Source organism: Hylobates moloch, unplaced genomic scaffold (genome assembly GCF_009828535.3).
Source record: "Hylobates moloch isolate HMO894 unplaced genomic scaffold, HMol_V3 SCAFFOLD_5, whole genome shotgun sequence".
Classification (NCBI taxonomy): domain Eukaryota; kingdom Metazoa; phylum Chordata; class Mammalia; order Primates; family Hylobatidae; genus Hylobates; species Hylobates moloch.
Window position 1 is genome coordinate 157754697 of NW_026652280.1, and position 13600 is coordinate 157768296.

The 13600-nt window shown below is 45.6% G+C and overlaps 1 protein-coding gene across 2 annotated transcripts in view; it reads left to right on the top strand.

Moving 5' to 3' along the window:
* Positions 1 to 13600, top strand: part of WLS (Wnt ligand secretion mediator) — a 129718-nt gene that overhangs the window by 101740 nt on the left and 14378 nt on the right. Inside the window, exon 12 of one of the 2 annotated variants that reach the window (XM_032155640.2) lies at positions 1272 to 8554. The exons of the other annotated variant lie outside the window; for it this stretch is intronic. Within the exon in view, the coding sequence (XP_032011531.1) occupies positions 1272 to 1381 (110 nt within the window). The 3' untranslated portion in view covers positions 1382 to 8554. Of the gene's footprint in view, positions 1 to 1271; positions 8555 to 13600 lie in introns of those variants that run through there. 2 annotated transcript variants of the gene reach the window in all.

Below are 13600 nucleotides of genomic sequence, written 5' to 3' on the forward strand. Positions count from 1 at the left end.
CCCCAGCACCCCTCCCCACAAACGTGTGCGCACGTGCACCCCCACACACAGTCAGACTAGGTGTGGTTGCGTTTTCCATCTTCCCTTTGTTGTTTATACATTCACTTGTCTTATGGCAGGTAGCAGAGTTTTTGAGGTTTAACTTAGAGAAAATTTTTTTCTCCTAATTTAGAAAAGTTCAAATTATTCCATTTTAGCAGAATACTGTCCACTGATAATGAGTTCAGAACACTTGGGACGATCCTGAGGGCAGAAGGAAATGCACGGCACGTTTCTGGCACTTTTTTCTCCCTGGAGAATAAAGCCCCTCATTGTTCCTAGATGTGTTAGATATGGCTCCTTCCCCAATCTGTGGATAGATATAAGCAGGTCTTATTTGCTTTCACGTGACGTAGATGCTTTGTAGTTTATTTTTTTAGAGTCAAAGTCTCACTCTGTCACGCAGGCTGGAGTGAGTGGTGCAGTCATAGCTCACTGCAGCCTAGAATTCCTGTGCTCCAGTGATCCTCCTGCCTCAGCCTCCTGAGTAGCTGAGGTTACAAGTGGGAGTTACCGCACCCAGGTAATTAAAACAAATTTTCAGAGTCAGGGTCTCGCTCTGTTGCCGAGGCTGATCTTAAACTCCTGGCCTCAAGCAGTCCTCTTACCCCTGCTTCTCGAGTAGCTGAGATTGCAGGCCTGAGCCACTGCACCTGGCTCCTATTTTGTAAATTATTCACAGCAACTGTGTTGGGGCCTGACTGACCCAACTGTCGGGAGGTGTGTTGTGCTGGTTCAGCCCATCACATTGGTCTTGGCGTCAGACGTCCCTTTGCCAGCTCTCTTGTGGGTCTGCCCCTCCACCCAGGACAATTACCTTGCCTACCTCCCAGCTTCCTCATCTGTAAGGCTGGCACATTCATACTGCCTGCTTCAGAGGGCTTCTGCGAGGATTACAGAAGATCACTTACAAAGCGATTAGAATAGCGTCAGGCACAAAGTAAATGCTCATTAAATGTTAATGATTACTATGAATAATATCAGCAGTGAGCTGACTCATGTATCTTAATGACTGTCATCTGGGAGCCAAAAATGATATTTTAAAAAGTTCTGCAAAGTTCAAGCGAACAGGTTTGGAGTTAGTCCTTGTTCTGAATGTTGTGTGCCCTAGGTGTCTCTGTGTGCGCAGACAGTCAAAGAGGGCTGGTGTCAGGGCAGTTGTCCATGAGATGAACCCCAGCTTGCCTCTCCTTCCTCCTTGAATGCATCTAACACCGAAAACCCTGTTTCAGGCGATCTGGGTGTCCATAGTGGGGAAGAACTCCAGCTCACCACCACTATCACCCATGTGGACGGACCCACTGAGATCTACAAGTTGACCCGCAAGGAGGCCCAGGAGTAGGAGGCTGCAGCGCCCGGCTGGGACGGTCTCTCCATACCCCAGCCTCTCTCACTAGAGTGGGGAGCATTGCCACAGAGAGCTCAATGTACAAATGAATGCCTCGTGGCTCTGAGCTGTGGCTTCTTGGACCAGCAGCATGGACATTTGTCAGTTTGCCTTCTGACGGTAGCTTTCGGAGGAAGAGTCCTGCAGCCACTCATGCATTGTGTATGATAACAAAAACTCTGGTATGACACATTTTCTGTGATCATTGTTCATTAGTGACATAGTAACATCTGTAGCAGGTGGTTAGTAAACCTGGTGGGGGTGGGGTGGGGGTGTATTCCTTGGGGGATGGTTTGGGCCGAATGGGGAGTGGAATATTTGACATTTTTCCTGTTTTAAATTCTAGGATAGATTTTAACATCCTTTGCAGTCCCAGTCCAAGGTAGGCTGGTGTCATAGTCTTCTCACTCCTAATCCATGACCACTGTTTTCTTCCTATTTATATCACCAGGTAGCTACTGAGTTAATATTTAAGTTGTCAATAGATATGTGTCCCTGTTTTGTGGCATAATATAAAATAACTGAATTTCCTGAGAAGATTTATTCCACCAGGGGTGTTTCAGCTTTGAAACCAAATCTGTATATCTAATACTAACCAATCTGTTGGATGTGGGTTTTAAAAAATGTTTGCTGAACTACCCAAGTAAGATTTACTGTATTAAATGGCCTTTGGGTCTGAAAAGCCTTTTTAACCTCTTGCTTAAAATGCATTTTATTTTGATAAGATCCTTCAAATAGCCTCCAAAAGTATAGATCCAATCAATCATTTAAATAAACCTGTATGTATATGCCTATGTCTACATGCATACCCCCTCCTGCTAAAACTCATACACAGGCATGCAGATTATTCTCCAGGTTGAACCTAGGGGTGGGGAGTTGACGGGGGAAACAGGTTTCTGAAAAATGGATATACTTTATCATCAAATTAAAGTGTTTGGGGATAATCTCTATTCCTGGAGAAAGGGTGACATTTTCTGTCCTGTGTGGTTAGCCTCCCTAGGCTGGCAATGGACGCTCATATGTGTGACAACAAAGGTGGGGACAACATCACGTCCTTTAGAAGCAGAGCTGTCCCCTGTCCTATTCAGACTTTCCCCAATAGCCTTTTTCATTGTATTTTAACACTTGCACTGGAGGTAGCCGAGAGAAGGAACTGTCTCTGGTCGAAGGTCTGTGATTTACATCTGACCTGGCCATTTCCTCACTTATATTGATAAACTTTAACTGCTTACTGGGGTCACAGTGAAAATTTCAATCAGTTCATGTATATGGAAGTGTTTTATGAACAACAAGCTACATAAATGTGTTTTGAGTAACTTGTTTTTCAGACACTGAGGTCTGGAGGTCTGGGGCACAGTCCATGTAATTCACCACTCAGCACCCCTAGCCTGCCTTTGCCTCACTTTGGCTTAAAGCGTGGTAAGCAGTGACAGTGGAAAATGCTTCGACTTTGGCGTTCTCTCTAGGCCTTTTCCTGACCTGGTGGACACTGGCTGGTGTACGATCCTGTGCACTCAATATCCATTTACCAATCAACCACTGCAGTGCCAGGAATCAAAGGGAGCTGTGCCTCCTAGTCTGGTAGGGAACTCCTGTCCCAGAAGATAGAGGGAATGTTTCTGTATCCCCTGGGTTAGGAAAAGGACCTGAGATAGACCTTAAAGAAGAAGGATTTTACCAGAGCCAACGGGCAAAGGGATCAGCAGTACAAAATGCAAAGCATGGACAATGTTTGGATAAGGTCGGCGATCAGGCCTGGCTGGCACATAGAAATGGAAATAGCAGATGATGAGCCCTGTGCACCTGTGAGCCAGATGGAGAAGGGTCTTTAACGCTGTAGTAAGAGTTACAAGACTCAGCCTCAGATATTAGGCAGAGAAGTGATACGATTGAATGAGCACTGGAGCCTGGAGAGGCTGGAAAAGCCCAGAAAAGAGCCCAGAGACTGGAACCCGGACAGTAGCAGAGGACTTGGAGGAGAGGATTATTTTGGAGATAACATGCACAAGGTTTGAATGTTCTGGATGTGGGTTGCACAGAAAGTAAGATCAGAGTCAAATTTCAAGCCCTCGCTGGGGAAGGGAATGGTGGGGTTTCGGACAGAGAGATTCTCGGATGACGAGTGTCAGTGGATCCACTAAAAGTTTTCTAAGTAGGAGCCAACTCTAGCAAGCTTAGCTAAGAGAGAGCTATACTAGAACTTTCCTAGCATATATGAAAGATCCGTGGAAGAGTTGAATTAACCAGGAAGATGGGAAGTGGGGCAGCTCTAAGGGCCCCTAGCACCAGGAATCCATGCACCTTTCTCTCACAGAGCAGTACCATTCACTACTGAGTCTTTATCCAGTTCTTGTTTCTCTCAAAAACTAGGAGCCTTAGGCAGGTGGCTGCCCCTGTGCCAGTCACCTGTGACCAGGAAGTTCAAATGGCTGCTTGGGGCCCACCTTATAGATCGGTGTCCATCTCCAAAGAACGGAGAATCCATTTTGAACTGGGCAAACAATCAGAAAAGATCTAGCACAGTGGTCAAGATGATGAGTTTGGGTTTGCCTGGGCTGGGTTTTAAAAGCCATCTTTGAGGAAATGAGCTAACAATTAGAACTTAGGGGTCCAGCAGATTGGGCAGCCACCACCATTGAGAGGGAGAAGGACAACTGGGCAGAGTAGCCAAACATAAAGCAGATGACCACCAAGAGTGGTGAGCCAGACATGGCCATATTCTATAGGAAAGGGGAAGAAGATGAGGGGGATAAATCAGAGAAATATGGGGCTTCAAAGAAAGAACCAGATTCACAAGGAAAAAAGAAAAAACAACGTTAGATGTCCTGAGAGGTTCAGCAGCATTTAAGGATCCAAGTCTCTTGGATTTGGTGGTTTGGATTTGTGTGACCTTCTTAAGTGGCAAGGGCAGAAAGTAGACAGAGAAGTGGAGTACAGTCAATGGGCGATTGTGATGGGAAGGAAGGAGTAGAGTAGTTGCTCCGAGAGGAGCCAGAGTAAAGTGGAAGCTTGTGTTTTTTAGTCTGCAGAGAAGTGAACTAAGTTTGTACACCTGAAGGGTGAGATCCAGCCATGAAGGAAAGATGAGGAGCTAACATAAGCCACAAGCAAAATCAGAGTTTTAGGAACAAAAGTACAAGTTGATGAGTTAGCATGGAAGGAGTGAAAGGACACTTTCATCCTGACAGGAGAGAAATAACAAATGGACAGTGGAGGAGAAACCCGAGGTCCAGAGGAGAGGGGTTGTAGTATGTCCCTGGGCTGTTCTGCCTTCTCCACCGATGTGTAGTGGGCGTTGGAGTTTCACTAAAGAAGTCTCCATTTCAAGAATGCAGGTTGGATGCAACCCATTTCAATCAATCAGTGGAAAGAGAAGTGGAAACTCGAGAAAAAATTATTGGCCATGTATACCAGTTTTATACATTGTCATAATAAACATTTTTCAAGCAGCTTTAAAGGATATTATAGGAAAAAAGTATGAAATTGTACAGGTGTCTGTTTTTAAAAAATAATTAAGTATACCAATACTTACAATAAACCAATAAAATGCAATTGCTATATCAAATGGAAAACAAAATCGGTTTTATGTTGGCTATTAAGAAAGTTTACCAATACTTACGATCAACAAATAAAATGCAATTGCTATATCAAATGGAAAACAAAATCGGTTTTATGCTGGCTATCCCAGTGGATTTTCACTATGTATTGTTCCTACAAGAAAATGTCCATAGTAATAAGTGATTCCACGTGTGACTGCCAAGGGTGGTTTTAACCATTTCTCAGAACTGAGATAAAGCTCTAACAATTCTGATGCCTGGGTTCAGCCTATAATCTCAGAGCTGATGGGGCCCTTGGAACTCACGCCTCTGGGGTCCCAGCAGGTAACTTTGAGAAGTTCAAGAGAAAGGTCAGGGGAGGTTGCAGGACCTCCCAGGGTTCACAGGGTAGTGGCCACGCCCCGGTCTTGGGTCTCATCCTCACCTTGTCAGTTCTAGAAACTATATTTTATCTACTCTTTCAAATTGAATCAGGCTCCCAAAGGCTGAATAGTAACATTGGGGAATCTATAAACTAGAATTTCTGTGTGATCTTTTACAGTAAAGAATGCCTAGATCTTGTGGCTCCATCATCGTAGACTTCCTTCCTTCCTATTTTCAGGTAACCATGGAGGCTAAAAGAGGAAACAGAAGGTTTTTGGTAGACAAGGAATAAATTCACAGAGAAACTGGTGTCCTTGGACTAGATAATGTCTTCCTAACCCTGTGCCTCCAAAGAAAATACAGCTCCCTAAAAAGTGCCTAGCACAGTGTGGGAATTCCATCAGGGAGAGTTGGCGAGTGAGAGAGTGAACACACTTGCCTGATCCCCAGCTCTCTCTGCCGCGTGACCCTGAATTATTTGGGACCCATCTTCTTGATTCAAGCTGGCTCATCAGGATGTCAGTGCAGTTGGTCAGGCTCAACTTGCTGGTGGCGTCCAGACATTCATGAGCCTGTACTTTGTCTTCTGTATTTCAAGGTCCTTTTTATCCTGTAGTGCTCCGGGAAGCATCTGACTTCTGCAGGCTGTCTCTCCATCATGTTTTGATATGTGATTGATTTTGTTGTATGGGGATAATTTGGTTTCTGAGATGACATTAGCAGCCCCTTGTCTGCTGACATCGAGGGGCCTTCTGAGCATGTCTTGAAGTGTTCAGAGCTTCCTGTCTCCTGTGACAACACACTGATCGCTCAGGGAATAATGCCCTTCGCTACTGAGACCAGACCTTTCCTTTGTGACTTATTTGGATTGATAGAACCCCTTTTTATAGGGCCTGCCCCATGCAAGTCTTCCCTTCCCCAGGCTCAGCATCTCAGCTCCTGAACCCTCCCTCCAGAAATGGTTTCCAGAAAGTTCTCCCATTACTACTTACCTGTTAACTGCATCCTAGCTTCTCAGTGTTCCAAAATATGATGCTCAGATGGCAGGACTGCTCCAGCTGGCACAGATTAGTGTGAAAATGTCCCTTCCTGTACTAGGGCTTGATGTCCTAGGAAAATGGTACAGGACTTTTAAAAATACTCACTTCTCACTTTTTTGCTTCTCATGACCAAGCAACCACTAAATACTTAGTTTTAAAAATTTATATTACCAATACATTCTCTGTATTCAGCAATATTTTTGACTTAATGGTAGAACTTTACATATATCCCTGTTATATATTTTTTTCCCCATACACCAGTTAGGTTAAGGGACAGCTTTAGCTTTTAAAAAAGTACAGTTTGAAATAGAAGTAACAGCAGTTAAGTCTTTTCTAAGTACAAAGTGAATTGGTTCCAATTGCTAGAGAATTTAGAAATATATATTCACCTGAGGCCAGAAAAACCTCCTTTGGTCTAGGCCTCTCTCCTTTGTCAAGCTCTCTCCATCACAAGTGTGCATGTGCGCACAGACACACACACACACACACACACACAGAATTTAACAGCAGTGATGTGTGCTGTAATATGCAACTTTGTAAGTTACATATCTCCCCCCGGTACTACCTTCTCAGTCACAGAGTAGAGATCTTACTTCACAAGAAGGGAGACTCAGAGAGGTGACGTGACCCGCGCAAGATCATCTATTACAGTGCCAGAGTTGGAACTAACGGAACTTCAGTGTCTTTCCAGTAGCATATTTGCAGCAGAAGAGTCGAGTGTTGTGAGCTGCAACTCTCACTAGAACCAAACGACCTTATTGGGAGATGTTAGTCCAGCCTTAGAAACAAGCTCTTCACCTCCATGAATGGCAAGTGTCTGCCCTCTTCAGGCCAAATCGAGAATGACACCGATCACTGAGCAAAATCCTCAGAACCCAAGTCAGACCTTGGATTATTGCTTTTCAGTAAGTTCTGGTCCTGGCTCTGTCTCTAAACTCTTGCTGTGGGACCCTCAGGGAAGCTACCCACCCCCTTCATCCCACCTGAATGAGATGACTTCTGAAGTCCTCAGCAGCCCTGATTCTAAGCCTCATAAGGGAGAGTAGGTGTTAATGGCACCCTATGGCAATGGTAGGCACCTGATGCAGTTCTGCTGTGAGCCATGTGCTGGCATCACAGGGGTGGTTTATTAATTTCACTTATTATCTGGACAGCCCCTTCTTATAACTTACATCCTTGCCTCTTCTGAGGCTCTAAGATCCCCAAGGTGGCTCCTGTATCCAGAAACCCTTTGGCCTTCCCTCCCAGTTAAGCAAGATCTCTCTTCAACTCAGGGATGCTGAGAGATTGAAAGTGAACTACACGCAGGAGCAGCCAAGACAGGAGTTCTTTCTATAGCACCATGCTTGGCTGATGTTCTTTACACGGAGTGGGCAGGATTTTTAAAACAGCATTTGTGCCCTTTAGCCTGGGCTCCTCCTAAAAGCAGACTCTGGGACAAGGATTTGTGTGCAAGTAGCTGGCTTGAAAGGTGATTCCAGGAAGCACTGAGGTGGCATGGAGAAGCGAGGCTGAGACGAAGGGAACGCAAAGAACAGCCACCAAGGTGCACTGCCAGGGCGTCTGCCAAGCTGTGAGGAACAGGCTGCAGAGTTGTCCCCTGGGGCTGAGGAAGCTGTGAGAGAGAGCCACTCACTCCCACCCTTTGTAGGTAGAGGGCCACCCCCAGGCTCTTAGCTACTTGGACCCAGGGCCAGCTTGAGGAATATGGATGGGTGAGGCACCCGTGGCCTCTGCTGCATTGTTTTTAATCCATTCTCAAAAACAAAATGGTCCTATCGCAGAAACTCTGCAAAAATACATGAAGGAGTAAAGAAAAACGTAAACATTTTACAATTACTCTATCCAAAGATAAATACTGTTAAAATGTATGTTCTTACACAAGTTTTTCCATGCATATATGTGCAGATTTATCTAAATTAAGATTGTATTATACATAGAAAATAAATTTCTGGACAGTTACATAACCTGCCCTTTTCAAAGTATATCTAGGAAATCTATGTTATTATGTCGTCTTCGATAACATGATTTTCATGACTTTACATATTATAGTCTCTAATATGGATGGTTCATAATTTTTACTGGACATTTCAGTGGTTTGCAAAGTTTGACTATTACAATATATGTTGAAATGAGCATCCTTGGATAGAAATCTTTTTTGTACATCACTGATTGTTGTCTCAGTATCAATTCCTAAGAGCTACTGGGTTAAAGATCAATTATTCATTCAGTAAGGATATGTTGAACATCTAATTTTGGGCCAGGTGCTTTTTTTTTTTTTTTTTGAAACAGTCTTGCTCTTGCCACCCAGGCTGGAGTGCAGTGGTGCAATCTCAACTCACTTCAATCTCCACCTCCCAGGTTCAAGTGATTCTCCTGCCTCAGCCTCCTGAGTAGTTGGGATTACAGGCATCTGCCACCATGCCCAGCTAATTTTTTGTATTTTTAGTAGAGATGGGGTTTCACCGTGGTCTCTATCTCCTGACCTCGTGATCCGCCCGCCTTGGCCTCCCAAAGTGCTGGGATTACAGACGTGAGCCACCACGCCCAGCCGGGCCAGGTATTATTGTAAGCATTTGGGGCAGATCAGTAAACAATACCCCTATCATCGTGAAGTATATTGACGTGGTAAAGGAAGGCGGGAGGGAGGAGGCAGTAGGTATAATGGTGATAGCGATGAAGGCTACGAAGAAAAGCATTTATCATGGACACCTGTAAGCATACAGAGCCCTCCAGAACTGTGCCAACAGCAGAATGAGAGAACCTGTGGCCCACATCCTCACTGACGCTACGTAGTTTTGAAACTTGCAACTTCAAGATGCAGAAATTGAATTTTGCATTTACCTCATTACCAGTAGCACTGAGCATGTTTCATGTTCCTATGACTTGATATTTTTAGGTTGTCAGCTCAGATGTTTTATCCACTTTCTTGAGAGTCTGATTTAGTATATTTATCCTTTGTCTGTTACATGGGTAGCTCAACTTTTCTCCATTTGTCACTAGCTTTTATTTTGATTTGGATGTTTACCAGGATATAGAGCTTTTTAATTTCTATGTAGTCAACCTGTAACTTTTTCTTCTATAGTTTCTAGTTTTGCTTTCATGCTTAAAGAAATATCCCCTAAGATAATAGGTCACCCATATTTTTTCTAGTTTTAAAAATTCTGTTTTGTTTTCTCATCAATTCATATAGAATTTGTTTCCCAGCTGGAAGACCAATTAAATATTTTTTCCAGACAGTTATCCTAGCATGATTTTTTGGATCATAATTGGGAAGGACAGGATCTAGCAAGCTGGGGAGATCATGTCACTGGGTGACCCCCAGAGCAGTGGTGAGGCTTGGGTGTCAGAGCCATCCCATCCACAAGTGGTGCCAGAAGGCACCAACAAGACCCAGGAGCTCCCCAGGAACTCACCTCCGACTGCCAGTGAGGGTCCTGCCTGTGACAAAGAAATGTGCCATCGGGGGAAGATAAGCGTCCACTGCAGCGCAGAGGAAACCCGAGAGCTGCAGGCAGGGGCTCAGTGAGCCAAGGAAGAAGTCAGTGGCAGTGGCCGCCTGGCTAAGGTCCCTGGAGCTCCCAGGAAGCTGCCCTCCAAAGCAGTCCGCCCCTCGGTGCCACAGTGCAGAGGAAAGGTGTCAGGTGCCAGAAGCTGATGGCTGTATTGACTGCATGACAAACAGGGACCACACGAGCCTCCTGTTGGCAAGAGAACATGTGTGATGAGGGCTGTATAATGGACAGCAGAAGGCCTTGACTGGGGCTCCAACGTTACCCCTAATTGCTGTGTGTTCTTGGCCAAGCTGTGGTACCTCTCTGGGTCTAGTTATCAAATTACATGTTGTTTAAAAAATTATACTAGGTTTAGCAGCATTCATTGGGAAGAATACTATATAAGGATCCACTCTAGATGTCATGGTTTGCAGTACAAGCTGCAATTGTACAGATAAAGTTTGGGAGTGTGTACAGTGTACTAGCTTGATGCAGAGGAGTGAGTGTGGGGGCAGGGGGAAATATGATTAGAGAAAACGGAGAAAGGGGGAAAAGCAGGGATAGTGGAAGGGAGAGAGGGAGGGAGGAAATTGAAAATAAATTGAGAAGAAATGGAACCAAGACTTTTTGTGAGTTGAATGCCTGACAATCATTCTAACCCGCACAAAGGTGAGTGGGAGGGTCAGGGCCAGTCGTGCTGGTACGTGGCAACCTTTTATTTCCCTAACTGGTTCAGGAGGGATAGTTCTGTTAGCCTTCAGAATTAAAACCACCCTTGCCCACAATTAATCGGTCACAGCTATTTGCTGCCCTCTGCTGGCCAAGATAAACAATGGCTGCATTGCAAAAGAGTTATCCTGAAAGAAATAGATTCATTCACCCAACAACTGTCTATAGAGCCCCTATTAAGTATCAGCTACTGTTCTGACACAGACCAGTAACCAACGTAGACAAAGACTCCTGCCTTCATGAGGCTTAACAACAATTAAAATATCTAGCATGTAACATCCTTGCTATGGATGTGCCAGGTAGGATTTTAATCACTTGATATTTATCAACTTCTTTAATCCTTAAATGAATCCTATGAAGTAGGAGCAATTATTGGCACAGAGAGGTTGGGTGATTTCCCTAAGGTCACACAGCTAGGAAGTAACAGCCTGGTTCAACTCGGCCAATTTAGCTCCTGCTGCACCTGTCACCAGGCAGTTCTGATAGATGCATTGCCCTTCCTGCCCCAAATTTTCTATAGACGGAGCCATTATTAGACGGAAAAGCGGAAACACTGGTCGTCTGGCTCAGCCACTGTGTGACTGTGAGCCTGGCCTTACCCTGTGTGGGTGTCAGAGGAGTCGTCCATAAGAAGTGTATGCTGACACGGGCCCTGATGGTTGTCCCCCGTCCTCTTCCTCCCTCCCTGATGCTGGCCCTGGGACAGGAGGGTCAAGGAAGCCAAAGGCCTGAATCTCCGAGCTGCTGCTCCTGGTTCCTGTTGTAGGGTCCTGTGAGCCCTGCGTCTCCAGCTCAGCACTAACGGGGAGGGAGCAACCTGGAAGTTAATGAAGAAATGAGGGACTTCCCTGTTAGGGTGAGTGCTCTGGGACAAAGGGACAACCTACATACAGCAAGAGGACTTCAGGACAGCTGCAGGGGACAGCTGGCAGCTCCTGAACAGGAGGGGCAGAGCTTGCCAGCCTCCAGGGTGAGCCATACAAAAATGCCAGCGACCGCTGCCGGGAGGGAGAGGGTGGGAGACTAGTGGAATAGAGCTGCAAGGGGGTCCTTGGAATTGCTGAGAAGCCCTTGATCGCTATTTGTTAATTTAAAAAAAAATTATGCCTAACCTCATACAAAAATTTTAACTTTATAAGGAGAGAAAAACATATTTTAAAGTCTCATTTGAAAATGCCTTCAGAAATGTTGTTTTTAAAAAGCAAATTTCAAAAAGCATTCCCCCCTCATAACAAATGTCCAAGCAACAACAAGAGTAATAGCTGCTCTTTACAAAGCACTGACAATGTGCTGGCACCTCACAGCAGTCCCATGATATAGGTACTTTCATTTATACCAATTACCAATGAGCATGCTGCAGCTCAGAGAGGTTGAGTGACTTGCCCTGTGCCACACAGCCAGCACTCAAGCCTGTGCCCGACTGACTTCATTATCAGCACCCTATACTTTGTCTCAAAGGGAGGGAATCTTAAACTGAGTGAATTGGCTGTAGGCCCCAGGGACTGCCTACTGAAGAATCCCGAAGCAGGGGCAATTTATCCTTGGGTTTGTCTGACCACACAGCAGAGGTTCCAGCTTCATTACTGGGGTACTAGGCATGTGTGTTGGTGCAGTCTGAAAGCAACAGATCTTCTTTGTGTCCCTGAGAGGGAGGGTTAAGCCACCTCTCGCACGATCTGGATTTGCCAGCCTGGAGCAGCCATAACCCCAAGGAACCCCAGAGGGACCTCCTGAAAAGCAGTCATTGAGTTGAAACCCGAGGTGCAGTCCATGACCGGGTGTGGCGGGGTGGGGGGTGTATCACTATTTTCGAAGACTGAGGCCCAGGGAAAGAGGCCTGTCACAGGCCACACAGTGAGTGTAGACCAGCATTGTGGGAAGATCCCTAGGCCTTACAATCCAAGCTTAGTCCCACCTGCAGTCCCGCACTGCGCTGAGCCTTCAACTGCCCCAGAGCAAACCAGGTGTCCCCTCCCAGGCCCACCACTGAGGTCACTCCAGCCTGTACCTGCCGAATTAGGGCAAGCGAATCTTGCCCACTTCTGGGGTGGGACTCTGAGCAAGTCTCTCAGCCTTCGGGTGCTGGCTCGGGGGATAAAGGGGACCAGTGCTCACTCCGTCATCTGGCCAGTTTAGTCTGCACCAGTCAGTTACCTGTCACCTAGGTCTCAGAAGTCACATTCAGCATGAAAGGGATTAAAACGAGGAGCCAGCTCTGTGCCTCCATTTCTTCATCTGCAGAAATGAGGATTATACCACTTAGCATTGCTGTTGGGAACATATGAATTAGGACAGTGCTTGGCATATAGCAAGTTTTAAAAAGGTATCTATCATTGTCTTTGCCATCATCATCATTATAGATTCTTGACACCTGTGGAATGTATACAGCCCATGACTTTCTTGAATCCCCCAAATGACAAATAAGGAATGCTTATACTGGCTCCTAAATTTCTCCAAATGACACATTTCAGCTATAGAATCCAGTGTTTTCTGTATATATCCTCCTTATGCCACAAGTTAACCAGTAGTTGGCAGTCTCCGAGTCCCTCTATCTTTCCAGCCCTCCGATCCTCACCCTACCCCAAGCTGAGACCTTGGCCCAGAGCCTCGGCCTGGCAGTAGGCATGATTCAGATTTGTTCCTCAGCAAAACTGCCAGTTATCACCCCATGGGCTCACTCCATCTGCACTCACTGAAGCCAAGAAAGTTGAATCTGGGAATGCCCGAGGGTCCACTACTGGTTTCTCAAGGTGTTTCACAGGATGCTGGTTCTGTTGAGTGATTACAGTCAGTGGTTTGCTATTGAGCCATCAAATACAGCTGAGGAGCATTGGATTTTTAAGCACATTTCTTTCTGAGGAGATCTCAGTCTTGAACACGCCACCTTTCTGAATCGGAGGCATGGGATGTGCTCTTTCTCAAATGCACATTATCATCCTGCTCCCTTTCCCTGTAGGACAGCTTGTGGGATTTGCTGTCCTGTAGCAAGGC